This window comes from Vidua chalybeata, chromosome 1 (genome assembly GCF_026979565.1).
Source record: "Vidua chalybeata isolate OUT-0048 chromosome 1, bVidCha1 merged haplotype, whole genome shotgun sequence".
In the NCBI taxonomy this organism is placed as follows: domain Eukaryota; kingdom Metazoa; phylum Chordata; class Aves; order Passeriformes; family Viduidae; genus Vidua; species Vidua chalybeata.
In genome coordinates this window covers 148,750,642-148,774,161 of record NC_071530.1, presented here as the reverse complement: position 1 = coordinate 148,774,161, position 23,520 = coordinate 148,750,642, and the positions used below count along the sequence as shown (strand labels likewise).

The 23,520-nt window shown below is 41.8% G+C and overlaps 1 protein-coding gene across 3 annotated transcripts in view; it reads left to right on the top strand.

The window, feature by feature from the left end:
• Nucleotides 1-3,987: 3,987 nt before the first annotated feature.
• TRAPPC9 (trafficking protein particle complex subunit 9) overlaps nucleotides 3,988-23,520 on the top strand; it is a 451,119-nt gene continuing 431,586 nt past the window's right edge. For 2 of the 3 annotated variants that reach the window (XM_053951519.1, XM_053951698.1), the window contains exons 1-6: nucleotides 3,988-4,050; nucleotides 5,458-6,058; nucleotides 15,083-15,228; nucleotides 17,377-17,505; nucleotides 21,393-21,419; nucleotides 22,594-22,715. In XM_053951519.1, coding sequence (XP_053807494.1) covers nucleotides 5,475-6,058; nucleotides 15,083-15,228; nucleotides 17,377-17,505; nucleotides 21,393-21,419; nucleotides 22,594-22,715 — 1,008 coding nt within the window. In that variant the 5' untranslated portion in view covers nucleotides 3,988-4,050; nucleotides 5,458-5,474. Of the gene's footprint in view, nucleotides 4,122-5,457; nucleotides 6,059-15,082; nucleotides 15,229-17,376; nucleotides 17,506-21,392; nucleotides 21,420-22,593; nucleotides 22,716-23,520 lie in introns of all 3 variants that reach the window. The other variant, XM_053951609.1, reaches the window with a different exon arrangement.

The following is a 23,520-nucleotide window of genomic DNA, read 5'->3' as shown; positions in this document are numbered from 1 at the left end:
CCAGCCGGGACTACAGCTCCCTACAGCGCCCTGCAATACTGGGACCCGCCTCCAGCCGGGACTACAGCTCCCTACAGCGCCCTGCAATACTGGGACGGCCCAGGGACACTGCAGCACCCCCGGCCCCGCCGCCTCTCTCCTCCCCGCCGCGGGCGGACAGCGGGCCTGGGGGTGCCCGGGCGCGCTGAGGCTCCGGCGGCTGCGAGTCCCTTCACAGAATCAAGTAGGCTGGAAAAGGTCTCTGAGATCATCGAGTCCAACCTGTGACCAGTGGCTGTAGAGTGATAAGGTCACACCGCTGAGCCTCCTTTTCTCCAGGCTAAACAGCCTCAGTTCCCTCAGCTGCTCCTCATCAGATGTGTGCTCCAGCCCCTTCAGCAGCTTTGTGTCCCATCTCTGGACATGCTCCAGCACCTCAATGCCCTTCCTAAACTGATGGGCCCAGAACTGCACACAGCACTCGAGGTGTGGCCTCCCCAGTGCCCAGCACAGAGGGACAGTCACTGCCCTGGTCCTGCTGGCCACACTAGTGCTGACAGAGAAAGCCAGGAGGCCACTGGCCTCCTTGGCCACCTGGGCACACGCTGGCTCACGTTCAGCTGCTGTCAACCAGCACTTCCAGGTCCTTTTCCACCTGGTCATTTTGTGCTGAGCAGCTCCAGTGCTTTCCAGTCAGTCTTCCCACCTGGGTGGATTCCTGCTGCCCCAGCACAGGCAGGAGCAGCCCTGGGGTTTCACCTTCCTCACCTCTCATCATGGCTCCTCAGCTCCAGGCTGGCACAGGAGGGTGGGGAGCTTGTTCTTAATGGCAACTGTGTGTATCCCGATTACAGGCCACTGCCTACAAAGCTGTTAACCCAAACTGTAATGGCAGGCTGCTCAACACCTCTGCAGCTGTAGTACAGTCCCAGGGAATGTGTTTGGTCATCCTGACACTTGTCAGAGCTGTGGGGGAGGTGTGGAGGGCACGTGTAAACTATGAAGTGATGATGGGGCTGCATCTTCATTATTAACACATTCCCCACACTTACACTGTGGGCCTGCTGCATAGGAAAGTTGTAACATGCTTGTGGATGGGGTTTTGATGCTGGCAATGTTTGCTCCAGAAGTTTGTCTGTGCCTGTTTGGGTAAGAGCTGCAGGGTGAGTGAGCACTTCCAGAAGTGATGACACATCGTTTGCATCAATTCATTAATGGTTTCAATCCAACAGTTTCCAATATGCTTCACAAACAACATGCCTGATGGTTTGTATTGGTAAGAAATCTGCTGAGGCCACTAGATTATCTCAATATGAGAGAGAAAAGCAGGAGCTTTTTCAGAATATACAATAATAATTCACATGGAATTTAGGGGAGAAAGGACTGTACCCATGAAGAATCATTAAATGGAAAACACAGGGAGTTTATTGGCTAAATGTTACTATCTTATACAGAATTTGCCCAGTACATAAGGCCAAGCCTACAGATGATCCTGATTTATTAATAAAATATAGCATCATGAGCAGTTGGAAGTGCAAGGATAACAACAGTATATGATAAATTCCAAAATTACTGTATTTGGGGACATAATTTGTAGTTAGCTATTGCAGATAATCTGTATCTCTTAGGCTGTATAATTCTCTTGAGATTACATCTTATGTGAGGCCACTGTGTGTATGTTATATCTGAAAGGAAGCACAAATATCTTGGGATGCTGCCTGGATGTCTGGAAGGATTGGTTTCTTTCTTGATCCTTACTGTCTTGTGACATCTTGTGGAGACAACTGATATTACTCCGGCAGTGAATTTCTTAAAAATACTACTGGGGTCTTTCATAAGAAAGAAATTTCAATATACAAATGAACCTTCATCAAACTACGAGGACTTCTGAGGGTATTGAGCTTGGTGGTGGGAAGGCACAGGTGAAGGACCCTCTGAGCTCCTCAGAGCTGCTGTTTTCCCCTCTGCCAGCTGAGAGCTTGGCCAGGTGTAGTTGCCTCTGTGAGTCACTGTCTCCCAGAGAAGGGACAAAGGGAGCAGGAGCTGCCCCTGGCAGGAGAAGGGAGGCTGTGAGTGACCGGGCTGAGCACTCCCCATCCTGCTCTGGCCCTAAGGCCGTGCTGCTGTTGGGCTTGGTCAGCTTCTGTCTGAGACTCTGAGGCCAGCTTGTGCTGCCATCTCTCCAGCTCCTTTCCCTTTGGGAAATGTTGTCCATTTTTTTGAAGATGACTGAAGGTCAAGGCTAAAGCTTGTTCAGTTCCTTTTATGCTGTTATTTTTCTTCACGTCTCCCAAATCGGGGAAACGCGAGAGGAGCAGAGAGACCTGCCTGCAGCCCACAGTTTGTACCACAGTGGCTGAGGAGACCTGAAAAGAGGTTGTGGCCAGGTGAGGGTTAATATCTTCATCCAAGTAACAAGTGACAGTACAAGAGGAAATGGCCTCAAGTTGTGCCAGGGGAAATTTAGACTGGATATTAGGAAAAATTTCTCCACAGAAGGATTGTCAAGCATTGGTACCATCTGTCTCAGGAAGTGGTTGAATCAGCATCCCATGAGGGATATGAAAGCCATGTAGATGGGGCTCTTAGGGACATGGTTTAGAGGTGGCCTTGGCAGTACTAGGTTGGACTTGATGATATTAAGGGTCTTTTCCAACCTAAATAATTCTATTCTACCTAAAGGCAATTGTTCATCCAAATTTTTCAAACACTGTGAGTTCTATTGAAGTTATTTTGTTGGAGTGCCACTGCTTTAAGTCATGACATGGCCCCTTATGAAAGGCTGCAATAAGGTGTCCCTGGACCCTTCTCCAGGCTGAGCAACCCAAACTCTCTCAGGCTCATTCCACAGGAGGGGCACTTCAGCCTTTTGATTTCCATGGCTTCCTCTGGACCTGCTCCAAGAAGTTTCTTGTGCTGGGGATTCCAGACCTGGATGAAGCATTGCAGGCGAGGTCTCACCAGAGTGGAGCAGAGGGTCAGAATCCCCTCCCTCACCTGTTGCCCACACTGTGGGATCAACACAGGACATGTTTGGCTTTCTGGATGCAAGTGCACACATGGCCAGCTCACGTCCATCCTCTCATCCACCAGCACCCCCAAGTCCTTCTTGGTGGGGCTGCTCTCAATCCACTTATTCCCCAGCCTGTACTGATACTGGGGTTTGGTCATCCAGGTGCAGCATCTCACACTTTGCCTCACTGAACATCATTAAGGTTCTCACATCCTCCACCAGAAATTCACCTGAACTCTTGTACAAGGCTCATACTTCGGGAGTTTTTGTACTTCCAGAGTTTTCAAACTTTTGCCATTTAAGCTACATGACTGAGAAATCATCTCAGAGGAAGACCTCCCTCTTCTCGAGGAGGCTCAGGGAGGACCTCATCATTCTCTACAACTACCTCAAAGGAACTTGTAGTGAGCTGGGGCCAGCATCTTTTGCTGTGCCAACAATGTGAGGACCAGCGGAAACGGACTTAAGCTGAGAGAGGGGGATGCAGATTAGATATTAGAAAGAAGAGGTTTTTTTACTGTTCGGGTGGTCAAGGCATTGGAATACACTGCCCAGGGCAATGGTGGAATCACCATTCCTGGAAGGGTTTAAGAGGCATCTGAGTCTGGCAATTTGGTTTAGGTGTTACAGTGGCAGTGCTGGGTTGACAGTTGGACTGGATGATTTTATGACACCACACCAACTTCGGGATTTGGGAATGCCAGGAAGGCTCACTTCGTCCTAAGGGCTAGCTAGAGCCCTTTAGGTTTTCATACACAGTCGGCTGAGATTCACCAGGTGAATTAGTCATCCGTCCACTCCTGTTTTGCGTTCCTCTTGGAGCAATGCCTCGTGTTCACAGGCAGAAGCTTCCAGTCCCCGTGGAAGCCCCGGGGCCAGCACCGCGAACGACAGAGGAGAATTGCCGCGCTCCCCTCACGACTCTCCCGCCATGGCCCGCCGCGCATGCGGGAGCGGCCATTGCCGTCAGTTCCGGCGGCAGCGGGGCGGCTCCTGTCCCGGCTGTGAGTGCCGCTCACCCGGTTACCGCCCGGCAGCCGCGTCCCCCCGTCCCGGCTGTGAGTGCCGCTTCCCCGCTTACCGCCCGGCAGCCGCGTCCCCCTGTCCTAGAGCGGTTCCTGTCCCGGCTGTGAGTGCCCCCTCCCCGGTTACCGCCTGCCCCCCCTGCCCAAAGACCGGCTCCTGCCCGGGCTGTCAGTGCCCCTTCCCCGGTTACCACCCGGCAGCCGCTCCCCCAGAGCAGCTCCCCCGCGCCTTTCGCTGCCCCTGACGGGGTTCAGCGGGGTGTGCGCCTCTGCCGCGCCTCCGCTGCGCTTCGCTTTTCTGCAGTTTATTTATTTTCCCTGCTAGACTTGCCGGCCCAAAGTGGCGTATGCCTGAGGACAGGGAAGGGGGGGAGCTCCTACCCGCTGCGGCTTCTGCTGGGGGAGGTGTCAGGACGGTGCTGCTGCCCTGGGAATGGGGCTGCACCCTGGGAATGGAATGGGGCTGCTGGGCAGACCCCGGGCAGTGCGGTGGGAGAAGGGAGCTGCAGTCCGTAGTTCTGAGGATCCCGTTTCCTCAAGGCAGCTGTTCCTCTGTCACCTGTGTCCCCGTGGGCTCGGAACTCGTCGTTCTGCTTTGTGAAACCAGTGGTGTCAAGTGTAAAGCTGGGCTGCGTTTGTTTTGGTTTGGTTTGGTTTGGTTTGTCCGTGTGTTTGTTTTTGTGAAGGTTTGGGGTATTGTTTGTGTTTTTTGGTGGTATTTACGGTTCAGGGCTTTGGAGCTGAAGTTCAGGAAGGGGATCTGTGGTGTTTCGGAGGTCTCAGACATGAAAGTACTCAGTGATATGCATCCTCATTCAAGACTCAGCTGCAGAAATCGGTTTTAGAGAGCTCAGGAGAAAAGGGACTCTAAATATTTAAATGTAAAAGCAGAAAACATTGCCTGGTCGTTACCGATGTGTGTTTTGAGAAAGCAAGACTTTGCTTTTCCTCAAAAATAGGTGTTCTGGTCCTGATTTTCCTCTGCTTAGCCATGTGTGAGCATTGACAGCTGTGTAAAGTTCGGTGATCCTGACTTGGTGCCTGTTTACATCTCACCCCACACAATTTTGGATATTTCCCCAAGGAAATGGGACTGAAGAGCCTGAGTCTGACAGGCTCTCCTGAGCTGGTATTTCTGCCCAGTGGCTGTGGTAGAGACGTGTGTGAGCTGGTTTGTGTAGCTGCACAGGGAGTGTGATTCACTTGGAAAGCCCTTATTTACAGATTTTTGTCTGATAAGTGACTAAAAGTACTCCTTGTACACAGTGTAACATCAGTAGGTTGCATGGTTGAAGATTTAGTAAAATAATGAAACAAACAGTGGTATTGTAACACATAAATTCAGGCTGCAGAAGTGTTTAGCATCAAAGCCCTGGTTTGATTCAGCAACTCCATGTACTTCTGAAGGTTAAAAAATAATATGCGTTTTTCTTTCACTAGCCTGCAGTTGATGCAAAATGAGTGTTCCTGACTACATGCAGTGTGCTGAGGATCATCAGACCCTCCTGGTCGTGGTTCAGCCCATTGGCATTGTACCTGAAGAGAGCTTTTTCAGGATCTACAAGCGGATTTCAGCCGTGAGCCAGGTTAACGTGCGCGACTCGCAGCGAGTGCTCTACATCCGATACAGGCACCATTATCCCCCAGAGAACAACGAGTGGGGGGATTTTCAGACACACCGCAAAGTCGTGGGGCTGATCACTATCACAGAGTGCTCTTCAGCAAAGGAATGGCCTCAGACTTTTGAAAAATTCCATCTTCAGAAGGAAATGTATGGCTCTACTCTCTATGATTCCCGGTTGTTTGTCTTTGGGCTTCAAGGAGAGATTGCAGAGCAGCCCCGCACAGATGTGGCGTTTTATCCCAGTTATGATGAGTGTGAAACTGTGGAGAAGAGAATAGAAGATTTTATCGAGTCTCTCTTCATAGTGCTGGAGTCCAAGCGTCTTGACAGAGCCACTGATAAGTCTGGAGACAAGATCCCCCTGCTCTGTGTTCCTTTTGAGAAGAAGGATTTTGTAGGTCTGGACACCGATAGTAGGTAAGCAGCTACTTTTGTTAGCTGTTAAAAAAACACATCTGTGGCACTTGCCTGCCTTTAGGATAAGCCTATTAGAAAGGACAAGGTGAGCCTTGTTCCAACAGAGGCTGTGCCCTGGTCTTTTCTGTGTTTGCTTGCTGTAGTTTTAAGAGAATTTAACGTGTAGTCTCACCGTATTTGATGTTCTGAGCTTGTTTTGATATATACATTTAATTGATGAAGCTCATCAAAATAGCAGGAAGAAGTCACAGGAGTGGTTTGACAGATTCTGCTGTAATGAGACTTTTTTCTGGAAAACTTCCAATGTATTATAGATATTATAGTATTAATAAAAAATTCAGGTAGCATCAATGAAACTATTTTTATATCATGTTGAGTAGTATTTGACTAATGATACTTACTGTATTTTTTCCCTTTAAACCTCTAATTTTTCATTCTATGAGACAGTGACTGTTTATTTTGATGACAAAGTGCAGCATCTTTCACTGTCCTTCTTTGTTTTATGTAATTATTTGTTATTGCTTTTTACCTGTCTTGTTTTGCTACCTGTTTGGTTTTTTGAAGGTTAGAGTTTTATCCCCCAGTTTTTCTTTCTCCTCATTTGCATACTCATCTGTCAGATTTGAGTGTTGCATAGTTCCTGTGCAGGGGATAAGTAATTCTGGCTTGATAGCTACAGGCAGATGCAAAATCTGTTTGACTCTGCTGTTTGCAGTCAAATCCATGGGATGGAAGCCTCCACCTTTTGTCCTGGCAGAGGTGGGGAAGTCCTATGAAAACTCAGGCTGTGTGTGGAAATAGTGGTGTTCACATCTGTGTTGTACTGCAGGGATGCCAGCAGAGGTTTTTATTGCGTGTAAAAGCTCAGAGGTGTCCAGGCAGTTTTGTGAAGCTTTTAGATCAAATTAATCAGCTCTGCCTGCATAGTTGGTCCTGACCTTGGAAACATGCAGAAAGCATTCCAGGTTTCTAATTAGTTTGAAGTCTTTAGTTAAATTACCTGTGGTGGCTTGAAGGACCCTCAGTACCCCAGTGCCCTGCTCCTCTTTGATGAGCACTTGAACTGGCTGTGACTTGCTGGTCCCTATTTTTCCCTGCACAATTATTCAGTTATCAATATGAATTACTTTTTGCACGTGGGTGGTAAAGTTGAGAAGACAGGACAAGCCTTTTTACAATCTTGTCTTTTACTCAGTTTGAATAAAATTTGGCTGAATGTAATCAAAATTTCCTGTTCCAAACAGGTAGAAAGTTATAATTGTTGGCCAAGAATCTGAGAATAAATTCTGCTGTTCAGTTGTGTCTTCTAAAAAATGGTGATTTGGAAATTGGTTTCTTAGATGAATGACTTATTTCTGAGCAATGGCTGTGTTGTTACTAGTGGGAAATACTCCTTGTGAAGTTCTGAGCTGGAGTGACAGCAGAATGTGTGCCCACACATCTCCAAGCAGGTGTTTGATGCTGTTGCATGAGGAGTTCAGACAGATTCAGTGTGGTGCTTCAGTTCTTTGCAGAATGGAAGGTGTGTGACCCTGTGTGTAGATACAGGGGTTTATCCAGAGTTAATCACTGGCTCAGCTCTGCACACAGCCTTGCTGGGAGGTTTGAATACCAAACATGTTCTCAGTAAGTCTGGATCAATGGATGTACTTGAAATGTTTGCTGCACCAAACTGCTCAAGTCTCCTAGGTGTTAAATACTCTAATTTTTCACTTCAATAGTAAGAAAGTTCTTCAGTTCTATTTTGCTGTGGAGTTAGTACTTCTGATTGTTATAAAACTTAGAATTTTTACATTAAAACTTCAGAAAGCTGAATGAAAATCTATTTCTAGCTTCTCTGCACAGGAGCCTTTCTAGGTACCTTTCATGTAGCCTGATGCATCTCTGCCCTCTGTTCTAAAGCACAAACTCAGGTCCATGGAATGAGATTGAACTCAGATCAGGTTATTAAACTAACTTACACTTTCAGGCCAAAGTCTTTAGATGTGAGCTGGTGATAGTAACATTCCATTTTATTATTTGTGAGTTTTTTGGTGCTTGGTTTGCACTTCACAGGATTTTATTTTAGCACATTCCCTTCTGTAGTGACAGATTGACTAATTAAGGGAAAGCACTGCATACCAGGGAGAGACAGGGCTAGGAAGGACCTTCTTCAGTAGAGACGAGTTTCTGTTTTTGCAAGATTGGATGTGTAATTCTGTTCAGGGAGGGATCAAGGTTGTTTGAATGCAGGAGGTGGGTACATCTGGTAGAACAGCTTTTGCTACTTTGTTGGTTTTGAGTCTGTCAGCATAATGATTTTACAGAAAGAAATAAAAACATTATGATATTTAGGTATTGAGGCAAATGAACCAGCTTTTTCTACAACAGATGGAAATTTCTAAAGGGTTAAAGGCAAAGAAAGTCCCTTGATCTTTTCTAGATACTTTCTGTCTATTTGCAAATTTTGTCTATAATGTACCCTGACATTCCAGTCAGTGTGTAATCAATTATTTAAAAACACAAATGTTCTCTATTAAATGGATGGCAGAGAAGACACACTATGTTCTTGTAACAGAGGGTGTGTCTCTGCTGCTGTAATTGTGGATACCTACTTAGGATAAATAATCATCTCTTCCTATAACTTCTAAAATTGAAGTTAAATGGCAATGTGTAGCAAAGGTGTAATTAAATGTGTGGTGCAGCTGTAACGTGGAGCTATTGGGATGATAGATTGAGGGAAAATATGTTAAGAGGTTACATGGGCTACATAATTCTGATCACATGATTTGGAGACTAATTAAAACTATTGAACATCGTTTGTATCTTAAAAGATACTCTTCTCCAAGTGTTTTATGGTCAAATATTAAAGTTAATATTTATGTGATGATCTGGGGTTTATATATAAACCTGATCATCTCCCTCACCCAGTTAGAACACACTCATTAGCTTGGTTGCATGATAATTGCCATGGAAGTAAACTGATGGGCTTCTTTTAAGATGCAAAGTTCATAAATTAGGAAGATGAATTATTATTTCAAATAGGGTAATGAATGGGAAAAGTGAGGATGATCTTTGTCTTTTGCAAGTGTATGTGTATGTGGTTGTTTGTATAGTGAGCAGGAGAAGCACATTCCCAGAGCTGACTGAGATGACAACATACACAAACTCACTGAATTTTGTGTGTAGAAGAACTTTTTAGCTGGTAGAAAACTATATGTTTGAAACATAATGGGTTAAGTCCTAAAATGTTTTGAAGAAAGGCTGTCCTGTAAAACAGACATTGTAAGACTGGGAGGCTTGGTTTAATTCCTGGAGCATTCAGCCAAGAAGGGATTTTGGCAACTTGATTTATTTTTTCTTTCTGTCTCTTCAGCTGTAAATTGGATAAAATATTTATGTGGTCACAGGGCTGCTGAGGATAGTTGAAAAAGTTTCTGAAATCAGTTGCACTTGATAGTTATTTGTAGAGGCTCTGAGATTGATGGAGAACAATGGAAACACATGTTCTCATGATGATAGAAACATCCTACAAACTAAAAACTAGGAAACATCTGTGCCAGAAATACTGAAAATCCCGTTTGTTTTAAGTTTTCTGTTTTATTTCTGTTTTCAGCTAAAAATAAACATACTTAGGTATGATTCTAAGTCCACTTGGATAAGCTCATTTTAATGTTGTTTACATCAGTTTGTGTCTTAGGTTCTTTCTTTTTTAATACTGGCATCATTTAATGCTGTGGAGGGATGAGGATGTAGGGCCCTGTTTATAGATGTGTCATAGCTGGGATTTGTGCACTGATTTATCAAAGTTGATGATCTCAGTATATGTATGTGGCTGTTAATTTTCTTTCCGTTCTCTGTCTTTCTAATTTCTGTTTTGTTCCTTTCTGTTTTTTTCCCCCCCTTCTTCTCTCATACTGCCCTGTGAGTTTGTTGTTGGGTCTAAAAAGGTAGGATGTGATTGTCTATTTTTGAAAATAGTTAGCTTTTTTCCCATGTCCTGCCTCTTCACTTCGCCTTCATTGCATATTTTAGTGTTGCTTTTTATCTTTATTTTTTCAGTACACACAAAAATAATTGCTGCCTGGAGCCTCACCACTGCAGTTGCCCCCGTTTTGGCGCATTTGGCAATTATATTTGGTAGCAATGCTGAGTTTTTTGTAGGACACACATAGTCTGCTTAGGTGGCTGCTGGCCTTTGGAATTTGCTTTATTTTTTAAACTCCAAAGTCATGAAGCTGTTGCTGCCTGTGTTTGATTTCCAAATTCAAAAGTTCTGGCAGTTGATCCAATGCCGTAGCTGTGTCTCTTGAAGTCTGGATAATGTTATGATTGGTGATATCTATAGCTCTGCATGCTAACTGGAATTAGTAGAACTTGATGGAAATTTTTGTTGGAGCATTTTGCATGAATACACTTTTGAGAATTGATTTTGCATGTTTCTTGTTTGTAAATTTAGCCAAATTTTGAGGATCCAGAAATTCCGTCAAACTTGTTTCTGGATGGTTTGTAGTGAAAATAAATTCTGTGTTGAAATATAACACTGTTGCACTAAATTTTCCATAAAATTATCCTGGGATCCTGGAAAAGAGCTGGAGATGAAAGAATAAAGCACATATCCTATAGAGCAAAGAAGGCAGAAATGGAAATCAAGTAGTTCTTCATAGTTCTGGAACAGATTTATTGTCCTCCACTTTGAAGTGGTAGCAGTGGTCAGTGGTCATGATTGTGGTGATTCCTCTGAATATAAGAGTGTGTTTGGTAGAGCACTAACCCAACTAACTTTAGAAAATAAGATTTTAAATTAGTTTTGTAGTCAATGGAATTTTTCTGTGTGGTGAGGACCTTAAGAAGACGAATTATGGTGACTGACACCAAACAAGCATTCCATGAGTGGTCCTGCAGGAAGTGGCACTGCCTTCCCTGGGGATGTTTCTGAGGGCATGACACTCAGGAAGAGGTTTGTAGGGGAAGACTTTGTGTGCTTCTTTGAAATTTAATGTTATAAATGATCTTCTAGAGGAAAAATTAATAGGAGCTGCTCTTGGCAGTAGGGTGCTGCAAGGAACTGGCCTAGAGAAAGGCTGTCCTCTTATCTAGAGGAAGTAGTTGTTAATTCACATGGGCTTCCTGTCCCTAGATAGATTAGGATTAAGCAGGAGAGAGCTTTAAACACTTTAAACAGTGTTTTAATAAAAAAATAAGTCAGAGAGAAGATATCTGTAAGCTTCTCACTTTCAGGTTCTTCAGCTAAAGCTGTGAAGCCAAACTAGCTCGTGTTAAAAGGAGCAATCATAATTTTATACTGAGGTATATATATGTATATATATATATGAATATATATGCAGTAGGATATTTTTCCCAATTAATTTGCACCCCAGGATGCATAGAAGGAGCAATGAGTCCATTGGACATGAATGTAAAGGATGTTGTGGATACTGGGTTTTTTTTTTTTTTTTTTAATAGAGGCTTCCCAAATGTGAAGTGAATTAAGTTTTGCTGTCTGTAGAGAGTGGGTTTCCTTTCCATGAAGTCTTTGCCTTTTGTCTTTGTAGACATACTTGAAGTAATTGAATTCACTGTACTTAATTGTGACTGCCTAATAAAGACAGTTTATGCATTTGTTTAGGACAAACTTACTCTATAACTAGTGAGATAATGTTTTCCAAGAGGATGGCAATGACATGCAGGGACTGTAGGGGATGAATCCTGTCTTGGCAATACCTTGAAGAGCCTAAAAATAGGTGGAGCGAATTCAGTTTTTGAATAATTAATAATAAATTTCTTCATCGCCAGGAATAAATTATCTGTTTGTCTATAAACGAAGAGAGTTTCCCAAAGAACAGTGTTTTTATGAGCAATATTTATTGATGTCTGGGTGAATAAATACCTTCAAACTTCAGATATATTGACATGGGCATAAATCAACAGAATTAGGTTAGGAAGAGCTGGTGGTGAGGCTGTGTGATCGAAACTATTCTGGTATCAGGTCCTGATTTAGGAGTCAGGCATCATCTCTTTTCCTTTGCTGTATGACTCATATTTATGAACTTAATCATCTGCTAGCTGGAAAATCTGGAGGAATGTTTGTAAAGTACAGTTTTGGGAGAATAAGAACTTTAATTTGTTCATAAACATAAAGATTGCTTGAATGCATAGAGATGGAGTTGGAAGCAGTGGCGTCTTTGAGAGGAATTATAGCTGTGTAGGAAACAGTGATTCTCCAATTCCACTGTTTATGTAAAAAAAATAGATAAAGCAATATAACATCTACAATGTTATTTTCATTCTGGAGTGCAGAGAGTAGGAAAATCTGATTTATAACCAATTTAAACTCTCCTGTGCAATGCTGATTCCAGATTATGAAGGAAGTTATTTGATGGAGTTATTTTTCTATATATTTTCTATATATTTTTCTATATTTTTCTATAACTCAAAGTTTAAACTGAAAGCTTGGTAAGATTTGGTGCCCTTCCATAGTTCATACAGAGCAGCTTTAGCTTTGACTTTGAATTTTCTTGCATTTTTGTTCTTAAAAGATCTATAAAATACATGCTTGTTGAACAATAAAAGACAAATATTTCAATTCCTGACACATCTGAAAGATAAAGAACAACAGTTGTATTGAGCTTCATTTAACGTCAACACCTTCACATCAATTGTGAATATGGTGTGCTAGATCAGAAAAGTGCAAACATTTATATAGGAATTATTTGTAACTTTCTAGATGGAGAGAAGCAATAGGAGACGTATTGCTTGTCTTCTTTTATTATTTCCTTTTTTTTTTTTTTGTAGACAATAACACTGGTTCTGATGGCTTCTCTCTTTAGTTTTTATAAGGCCATTGTACTTCTATATATTTTCTCTTTTTCAATTTCTGTCCCCTATCCATATAAATCAGTTACTTTCTCTTCTCCTTTTTCCAAAATGACTGCAAGGAATAAGACATTATTTGGTGGCTGAAAAGATGCTTCTCTGTGGTGTAAACTACCCAAGTCAAACTGATAGCCTTGATAAACCAGTGACATGGAATTGTTTGGATTCTTGCCATTCCTCCCTCCTGCCTTCAGATCTAAAGGAAATAAATTAATGTCCTTATTCCTACCCTTACATTTCATATGTTCTGTGCCTCTTCTCCTTTTGTCATTTCTACATTACAGACTTCATGAAGACAGTTTGTTCAGATGCCTTATGGAGATTATTTCAGTGATATTTCAGTTCATCTCTAGGGTCCTCTGGGAAGTTCTTCACTTGAAAAAAAAACACCCCACTGCCCCAAATCTGGTTTCATTCCGTAACTTTGGCATTCCCCTTATATTCTGGTATCACTCCAGGGATAAGAGTTCAGCATCTGCAGAGTGGGTGTAACCTTAGGGTTTTTTTTTGGGTTTCTTTTTTGTTTAAAGTTGCTAAGTTCAAATAGTCTCAGTAACATCTTAAAAAATCACAGGCTGGTTTGGGCTGGAACAAACCTTAAAGATATCTCATTCCAGCCCCTCTGCCATGGGCAGGGACACCTTTCACTAGCCCAGGTTGCTCCAAGCCCCATCTAACCTGGCCTAGAACACTTCAAGGGATGGGGCAGCCACAGCTTCTCTGGTCAACCTGTTCAACTTAATTTAAATTAAATTAATTAAATTGAAAAATACCACTACATCTCCTAAAAGCTCAAAGTTTACAACTGTGTCAATCCAAGATGGTTCTTTGTATTTTTACCACATTCTTTGGACTTCATGTATACAACTAAGAGTGACATTTGCAGCAGTTCTTCTAATTAAAAATTCATTTTTTATTGACTTTTATTTTAGTTTAAGCTATCCAAAAAAATGAAGAGTCTGTTTTTCCTTGGTGTGACGTGTGAAAAGTAAACTTTCATACCTCTCTGGATGTACTTAGAAGACACTGTTAGAACAACAGGAACTACTATTGAAAACAGCATAGATAAATTAATGGAATATCTCAGTTGACATTTAAATTTCTTCCTCATAAAACAAGTTTATAATTATAGTGCAAGGACATTCTTGTCAGGGAATACTTTTGCAGGAAGGAGAACAAGAGGATCGTTCATGGACTTGGGAGAGCACAGTTGTTCTGAACTGTCACTTCAACCATGAGGTGTTTTCCAAGTCTGGTGTGTCTTGCTTTGCATCTGTTATGTTTCTTTAGCTGAAGCCTTCTAAAAAAGCAAACAAAATAGTAGGATTAGTGCCTTTGTCACACAGATTTATGCCCAAGTTGCCTTTTCAGCTGTACCAAGGTGTCTGTTGAATATATTCAGTAGGCTTTGTCTGTTCATTTGGGAAGAACATAACCATTTATTTTAACATGTAAAAACGAGTAGGAGGAGAAACACTGTAAGCTGTTGCCTGAAGTGATGGTGCTTTTCCACTCATCATCTCTTTAAAAGGGGCTGGGAGCAGGGGGAGGTTTGTGAGGTCTGAGGGGGTTCTGGGCCCCGATACCTTTGGGCTGTGTGTGAAGAGGGTCCCAGCAGAGGAGACAGAGGCCCAGAGCAGGATTTTGGAAAGGTTACCTTTAATATGCTCAGAGCCAAAATGTGAGGGATTCCATGGTAAGCATCCATGGACTTGTGGGATTTATTCATTAACAGCTTCCTGGAAGCACAGGAACAGTCCATCTCCTACTGAGGGAAAGGAAAAAGGTAGAACAAGAGACCACCCTGGCTTAACAATGAGCTTTTGGGTGTACTGAAGAGCAAAAAAGGGCATATCAGCTATTGACAGGCAGTCAAATACTCACTGTAGTCTGCAGGAGCCTTGCTTTGGAGGTTTTCAGGGCATGTGACTCTAGCTGTGTAAATGCTGTGTAGCCAAAACATGTGATACATTGCCTTTTTTTCCAATATATCCTCCAATTGTCGGTCCTTTTGCATATTACATTAGTTAGCGTTCATATTTGCTTAGAGGCAGAGAGTAAATCAGTGTTGATCTGCTATTAGGGAGGAAAGAAAACATGACTTTAGGTGTTTGTTAGCCCAGACCAGCATTCCCTGCCAGTAACTGAAGTGCACCTCTCATTTTGCAGACACTACAAGAAGCGCTGCCAGGGCCGCATGCGGAAGCACGTGGGGGATCTGTGTCTGCAGGCGGGCATGCTGCAGGATTCCTTGGTGCACTATCACATGGCAGTGGAGCTGCTGCGCTCTGTCAACGACTTCCTGTGGCTTGGAGGTACGATTAGGTGGTGGTAGTTGTAAAGCCAAGTAAATCAAACTATCCTCTGTAATTTTCCTTAGGCGTTGTGAAAAGTAGTAATGATTTTAGTGACCAAAATCTGGATTATTGGCTGTGAATAAAAATGAAGTTGAAGCAAAAGATGGTCAATAAGACGTGAGAAAGGAATGGGTTTACCAAAACCTAAACAGGATGAATTGTGTTACTGTAGTAAAGCATGTACTTAAAAAAAGTTGTGTCTGATTTTTTTCGTGATTCCTTGGAAAGTATTTGATTTTTATTCACTGGGTTGTATAGGTGTTTTAAAAATGTTTTCTATGGGTGTCCACTGTGGACTGTAAGGAAAAGATTTTTGCCTCTACATCTCCCAGAGCTGCAAGTGTTAAACCTCCCCTGGCATAATTTCCTTTCTTATAAGGTCCTAGGATTTGATTTTTTTCCCTGCCTTTTCTCCATCCTTTCCTTATTTTTTTTCATGCCTGTTTTTTGTTATTTATTGGCCATACAAATGATCTTTGAGCACAATTTCTGCTTCTCAGTTTCATACCCTTTCAGGACAATCACTGTCTCCAGTTCTGCTTTTAGCTTTCTCATTCCACCTGGAAACCATTTATTCTTCCTAATGGCCCTGTAGATTACATACCATGAAAAACTTAACACCTTTTGACCTCCCACTTCTTTCCTTCTGCAATTCCAAAAACTTAAATGGCTCAGGAATCCTCAAATTCTACTTAGAGACCTCCAGAGGACTCTTCCAATCCAAATAGTTTGATAATTCTGTTAAGTCTGATCTCCTGCTTTTATCATGTCCAGTTACATCAGGTTGTTCAGGGACCTGTCCAGTTGAAATATATAAATATATTTCAGTTATATTTAATGACAGAAGTTTTACTGCCTTTGAGCAACCTCTTCTAAAATTTTGCTGATTATAATTTGAAAAAAAACCAACAACAAAACATAAATTGGTCTTACCTTAAAGCAGAATTTCTTGTGTCCACTTGTGTTGACTCTCATCTGGTCACTGCACTTCTGAGAAGCTCCTGCCTCCATCTCTTCCCTACCTTCCCACTGGGTGTTTTAAAGGCAGCAGGAACACCAACCTTCAGCCTCTTGCTCTGTAAGGCTGAGCAAACCCAGTTCTCTCTGCTTCTCATATGCCAGGAGCTCCAGTCCCCCGACCCATCTGATGGCCTCCCACCAGCCTTGCTTTGGGATGAGCCTCCTGCCAGCCCCTGTCTCCAGCCTGGCAAGTTCTCTCTGCATTGAAGTCCTGCCCTTCTGTTCCCCCCAGTTTGGTGTCACCCAGGAAGTTTCTGGGTGTGCTCTATGCAATCATCCAGACAGTTAATGAAGGCATGAGTATTGTCCCCCTGAGGACACCACTGGTCACAGGCAGCCATTTGGCTGATCACAAGCCTTTGAGTCTGGCTGCCCAGCTGATTTTCCACCTACTTTATAGGCCAGCTATCCCAATCTTCCCAATTTGGCTGCAAGCATTCTGTGGGAGACCTTGTCCAAAGATGTTTTGAAAGCCAAAATACACAACATCCACTGCTGTTCCTTTGTCCACTGAGCTTAGCATCTCCTCATAGGAGGCAATGAGGTTGGCAAAGGCTGATTTGTCCTCAGTAAATGGATGTGAGCTGTTCACAGACACCTTCTTTCACTTTATGTGCTTCCAGCAGGATTTCTGTGTAGCCTCTCCAGGGAGCTGATACTGATCTATCTGTGCTGGTACCTCCTTCTCAAAGAAGATGACTTTTCCATTTTCCCAGCCACTAGAAACCTCCCCCAATGAGCATAAACCTGTTGGAAGTGATGAGAGAGTGGTCTTACCTTGGTCAGCTCTCTTGGCATCTGGTTTTTGTGGAATTGCATCCTCTTGGATTAAGTGCTTTTCATGTGAGCTTCCTCTGCTGTGACAAATTCTTACTCCTGCAGATTCTTTCAGTGGGTTGGGGCAATGGGAGCTCTGAGGGTGAACACAGAGATGAAAAGCACATCTCAGATTTTTCCATGGTCTTTGTCATTAGACCTCTAATTTCAGGCACATTTTTGTTTGTGTAAATGGACTGTACCACAGGATACTTCACTTCTTGAAAATGTGTCTACTAATCTGTTGGCTTTTTTTCCTTTTCTCTGCAGCTGCCCTTGAGGGGCTGTGCTCAGCATCTGTCATCTATCACTACCCAGGTGGCACTGGGGGTAAAGTTGGGTCTCGCAGGGCTCAAGGAGGTTCTCTTTCTGCTGAGGCAGGCAACAGGCACAGGCCAGGTAAGGATGGCATTTCAGTTTTATTCTGTTTGCCACCACTAAACATCTGAAAACTTCTCCCTATGTCCTAACTTTGTAAAATTATACAGATAACAGCATTAATCAGAGGAGGGAGGTTTGGGAATAATTTTTTTTTTTTTTAATTTTTGCAATTATTTTTCTATTTTGGTCTTAATATCAACACATGTGCTTTGCATAGAGTTGCAAAGCTTTTGATTTCTTCACCTGATTGTTAGTAGTGTCTATGTTAGTTTGAATTTTGCTGAAGGAGATGCAGGCACTTTTCATAAAATATGATCTGGCAGAGCTGCATGTATTAAAATAATTAAGTTGGGTACATTTTATTAAGTTTTTTTTGCTATTCTAAAGCCAATGAGTAACAAATAATTTTTTAAAAAATGAAATGCCAATAAGCCGACATAATTTTTAAGATCTAGTATAGTTTTTCTAAACTCCTGGACTGTAAAAGAGTTGGCTGAGGAGAAATATGAGCGCAATCTGTAATACAGTGAACATTGTGGAAGAGGATGGGTAGGGATCAAAGTACAGTGATTCTTTCAAGAGAAGAACTGGAGGACATCAAGCAGAGCTTAGCAGATGGAGAAGAAGATGAAAGGAGTTACTCTTTATCCAGCCTACACATATGACATGGAGTTCCTTGTCATTCAGAATTACTAGATCTGGTGGTGTGTGTGAGAGAGGCAAGGCTGCTGCAGCTCCATGGCCCCAGGTCCAGGCAGACAGGAGACTGAGCAGGAATTCCCAGCAGGTCTGGAGAACACACAGGGAACACACACAGCCTCAGTCTATCCAGGAGCTGGACACTGCACTGCACCAGTTGCTGGCACCTCAACCCACAAGGCTGAGAGCCAGAGCTCTCAATTCCAGAGGTTGGTGCTTAGACCAGCACACGCACATGCCTTCCCCTCTGCTTTTCCATGCTTGTTCCCTAAACTGCCTCAGTCCCTCCTTTTCCTTGTCTTTGGCTCATCCCCTACACCCCAGAAGGAATCTTGTACAATCCCAGGGTGTTCTTTCCCTACAGTGAGCCCCATATTCCTGTAGGGAGTGACCTCCCAGTCTGTCTGTAAGGGGATCCGGAGAGCTGCAGGTGTAACTGAGCTGAGCTTCACCCCCCACAGCTCTGTTTGCTCTGATTTGGTTTTTGGGGGTCACTGATCCTCTCCACTCCTTTGTGGTTGTGCAGATGAGCCTGTCACATAACCTGACGCTTGTCTCACAATGGTGTTACAACTCCTGAAAGGTTCTGTGGCTTTCAGGAGAGGCTGGGCTGGGGTAGGAAAATGGAAATACATTGATTAAGGTGAGCTACACAGGCCTTTGGGTTAAGCCAGCACAGCTGCTGCTGTGTATGCATTCACTCTGGACTGAAACATAGCTGGGTTTCAGTCATAAACAGCTAAACATAGCTGGGTTTAAGTGCTGGTGTTAAGTTCTCTTGTGTACAATGTGGTTAAAATGAAATCCTTCATCTAAAAGAAGCAACCACCCATCTTTATTATTTTATAAGTCACAATCTAGTAAACACTTGATTTGTATTACCTTTATTATGAACTGTGTGTATTGAAATCAGATAATTGTGATAGTACAATTACCTTATTTCAGGACAGAATACTAATTTTTATACAATACCCAGTAATTAAAATCTATGTATTTGGTCCCATGACCTATGAATGCCTTTTACATTGGCTGTTACAATTTCACCTGATTAGTGACCTTTATCTATTTTTCAATGAATATTTATCAGGAGATGTTGCAATCTGTTTGTTTGTCATAGGTACTCCTGGTTACTAAAGAAGGTAACAAGTCACAGCTATCAGAATAATTGAATATATTTTGGGTGTATTATTGCTGGGTCTCAATTAAGTTATCACGTATTTCAATGTCCAGTTTGCAAACTTGTTAGTGTAGTTGTATTTTAAAAATATTTTAGTTTCATATTAGAAGATTTTCCAAAGGACTTTCCTGTAAATAAAAATTGATCACAGTTTTTTTTGTCATCCTTTGCAGATGAAAATATTACTTTGTGGCCCATTAGATACTGTTCCCTAACTCTAGTTATGATCTCTGTGTTTTGAGGTGTGAACTGCTGAGCTCCCTCTGGCCAAACAGCTGTTGCTGTGATGTCATTTTCCTACAAAGTTTTCTGAAAGTTTCTTTTTATTACCTATTCCTGACTCTGCAGTGCCTTTCATATGAAATCCTTTCAAACTGCACCTTTGGTTATAGTATTTTTGGCTGTAATTGATTTTGTGAGGACAGTGCTTAATCTGGGGAAAAAATTCCACTGTATCTTTCTGTGGGATAAAGCCAGGGAAAAAAAGGGATTCCAAATTCTGCACAAACCAAGAAATGCCACACTTGGAACTGAAATTTATGCCTGATTTTGAGGCATGTAGATGTGAGAGTTACCTTTAGTGCTTCCTCTTGTACCTGGAATTGCACCTCTTCTTGTGCCTGTACTTCAGCCTTCACAGGTTGAAGTTTCCTGCCCAGATCCAGCCAAGAGAAACATCTTCCTCTGGAATCCCTTGTGCTTTCCATTATTTGGCATTTTTAGGCTACAGCACAGGACCTGGCTCCTCAGTAAATGGAGTGTCTGCTTTTTGTAGAAACAACTTTGGAAAGAAAGCTCCAAAATACAAATGAGCTTCTGCTCTGTCCTGTGGCTGCCCATCCCTGGAAGTGTTCAGGGTCGGGTTGGATGGGGTTTTTGAGCAGCCTGCTCTAGTGGAAGGTGCCCCTGCCCATGGACAGGGGGTTGGAACTTGATGATCTTTAAGGTCCCTTCCCGAGCCATTCTGTGAAAAGGATGCTTTGACTTCTCAGGTATATAAACCCTTTTGTTGGTATGGGGACAGGTTTAGGCTGTGTCCCCTGGAATCCCTGGATGTGTCTGTGCAGCCTTCAGTGTAAAGGATGATTCTGAGTTGCTCAGTTCCTCCTGGCAAGGAAATCTGGATGTGGTCTGTCAGTTATAGGATTTGTATGTCAAACATAGAGGAGTCTGGATTGCTTTACGCTTAGCACTGGCTGTTTTGGATTTCTCCACTGGATTTTATTTGTTGGGAGTTCTAAGATGTTAATTTTGTTGATTTTCCTCTTTCCCCAGGCAGAATTATGACACCTGAGTGAAGTGTTGGTGTATATTTGGGTCTAGATCTAAATCTCTGCTTCACTTGTCTGGAATCTGAGCAAGTCAACTGAAGGGAGGGTCTGTCTTGCTGATGAAATAATTGTTTTTGACTTCTTAACCCTTGATATGAACAATTTTATTGCCATGTTTAACCAAAGTTTAGGGCAACAAGGTGTTCCATACCTGGTAATCCAACTCTGCAGTACTCTTGGCAGCTCTTACATGGACAATCTGGCTTATTGGGTTGACATGACTCAATTATTCAGAAAATTTGATGGAGATAAATTAATGACAATTAAAAGGGATAAAATTACTTGGAAATTTTATTCTAAGTATTGTGCAGATTAAATGAGCTCCCACAAGAAGATTTAAGTACTGTAGGTCTTGGCATTGATACTAAGTGGACTGCAATGGAAACTTGCTAACCAAAACAAAAAAGATAAAGGAAAAAATGTATGGCTTTAAATTATACTCTAAAAATTCTGAAATTCTTCTTAGTGTGTCTTAGAACTCATTGCAAATTCATAGACTTTTACATTTATTTATTAACAAAATGAGATTTAACATATGGGGACTACTTGAATTATAATTGGTAGTCCTTCACAACAGCAGTGATAATGCTGATGAATCTGATGATTTTGTTCAAGCCTGATGTTATAAAACATTATAAGAACTTACTTTGCTGGCTCTATTTAAGGCTGAAAAAAATCATTTTTGTTCCTCCTTTTAGGGGCACAAGAAGTTCTCATTGATCCAGGTACATTATTTTCTGCATGTTTCCAAAGTGTTTTCTTGTATTACTTGATGTGTTTTGCAATTGTATAGATAGTTATTGCCACTTGCCAAAACTAGTAGTGATCCCTGATGCTTCAGTTTTTGGCTATAAATCTTGTGAAATTATAGAGACTGAAGGGTAACAGGCACAAAATAAATGCTGTAGTTCCGTGATTGTGCCTCAATAATTTTTAATCAACAGGATTTCTTTCCATGAGTAGTGAGGATTTAAAATATTTTTGAAGTGACCGACCTGAATGGTCATATGTGGTTCTGTAGTGTCATGGTGCTCCCTCAGTCATCATGAACAAACATCTTTTACTTCCATAAAAGTCCTCTTAATCTCCAGATGTGCTTGGTCTGATTCCTTAAGGCTAATAACCATATTAAAAAAGTTGCCTTAGCATTTAAGTATGTAAGGAAACATTCTTTCTGCTCCCTCAGTAAATTCAGAAATACCTTTCACAGTAGTTTTTAACTGACCATTGTCAGTTAGGGCCAGCTCTGAAACACAGAGATTTTTTTGCCATTTTTGCAGAGAAACCTCTTGGAGAAATCAGTTAGTGTATAATCCTAAAGAAATTACAGTATAGTGCTACAGATTAAGTAATATGTAAGAAGGTATCAAGCCTTGCCAAACCCTTGATACATTTCTACTTTTATGATGTTAACTCCAATAAAATCAAATTCCTAAAATAAAATGTTCATGTTCTTTCTAATACCCCAGATTTCCTTGGCATCTATTTCAAATTCTCATCCCTTATATAGACCCTTTCTGTCTCTTGCTTTCTTTCTGATACAAGAAAACCAATTTCTTACTGTTTTGTCTGAGCCTTTTTTTTCCTAAGGTGTGCTTTAGAAACACAATTTTAAAGTAGAAGGAATAGTTCAAAGATTAAAACTGTCTATTCAGATGTGGCCATAATATAATTTTAGCAATCTATATTTTATTCATGGTCTAAACATTCAGATAAGGGCTAAAAATTGTGAATATATTTGGTTTTTACTAAGTGAAAGATTATTTCCTTTCTTTCTAGGTAGGGCAAGTGTACTTTGTGTATTCTGTGTCAAACCTACAGCATACCTTAGCTTGCTTTTTAGGTATTTAGCATTTGCCAAGGGTCCTTGTGCTCATTTCTGACCCTGTTGTGTTCTAGGTGCTCTGACTTCCAATGGGATAAATGCAGATACCAGTGCTGAGATAGGACGTGCCAAGAACTGCCTGAGTCCTGAAGACATCATAGAAAAATATAAAGAAGCCATTTCTTACTATGGCAAGGTAATCCTGGTTATTTTTAAATAAGCACCTTAAGGTGTTCACCTTTTCAACAGTGAACAGCTTTGGTTTTGGAGGATCTTTAAAAGCATGGCAGTGAGGTTTGTAAAACAGATTCCAGCTCTACTGGACCAGTTTTTAGGTTTTTGTGCAAATGCTCAGAGCCTGAGATGGAAAAGGAGCTTAATGTCTCCAGTCATAATAAGAAAAGAACTGTTTTTTACTTTGAAAATAGTGGCTCAATGTCCACATCAACACTAAAGATAAGTTTAATTGCACTGCAGTGCAGTTATTTAATCACTTTTTAATTTCAGGTATTTCTCTTGTTTGATAAAGTATCTTTAGACTAAGCTTATAAATATTTATACAGGCATTTTCATGTCCATGTTGAAGGGAGATTCTCCAAGTGAAACAATTTCAGTTGTGTGCATGAGTTAATTTATGATCAGGAGCAATGAAAGGTGATAGTTCTGGGCACAGTGTCAAATAAATTAGAATCCATCAGTAAAACAATAACTGTCAAGGATGCATTCAGCTTTTTAATGTTACCTTAAGGGTACGTTGCTCATCTAGAAAGGGTGTGATGTCTCTAGGAGTATAAAATTATTTGACTTAGTTGGGCTTAAGGCAGGATATTTATATTTTGATTATTTATAATACGCACTGTGCTCTCAGCAAGTAATAACTGTGCTTCACTGCAGCTTCATTGAAATTACAAAGGGTTTTGTGTCAGGACTGATTTATAACCCTTCAACACAAGCACAGTTTCCTCCTGTCTGTTCCAGACATACAGAGTAACTCCTTGCTC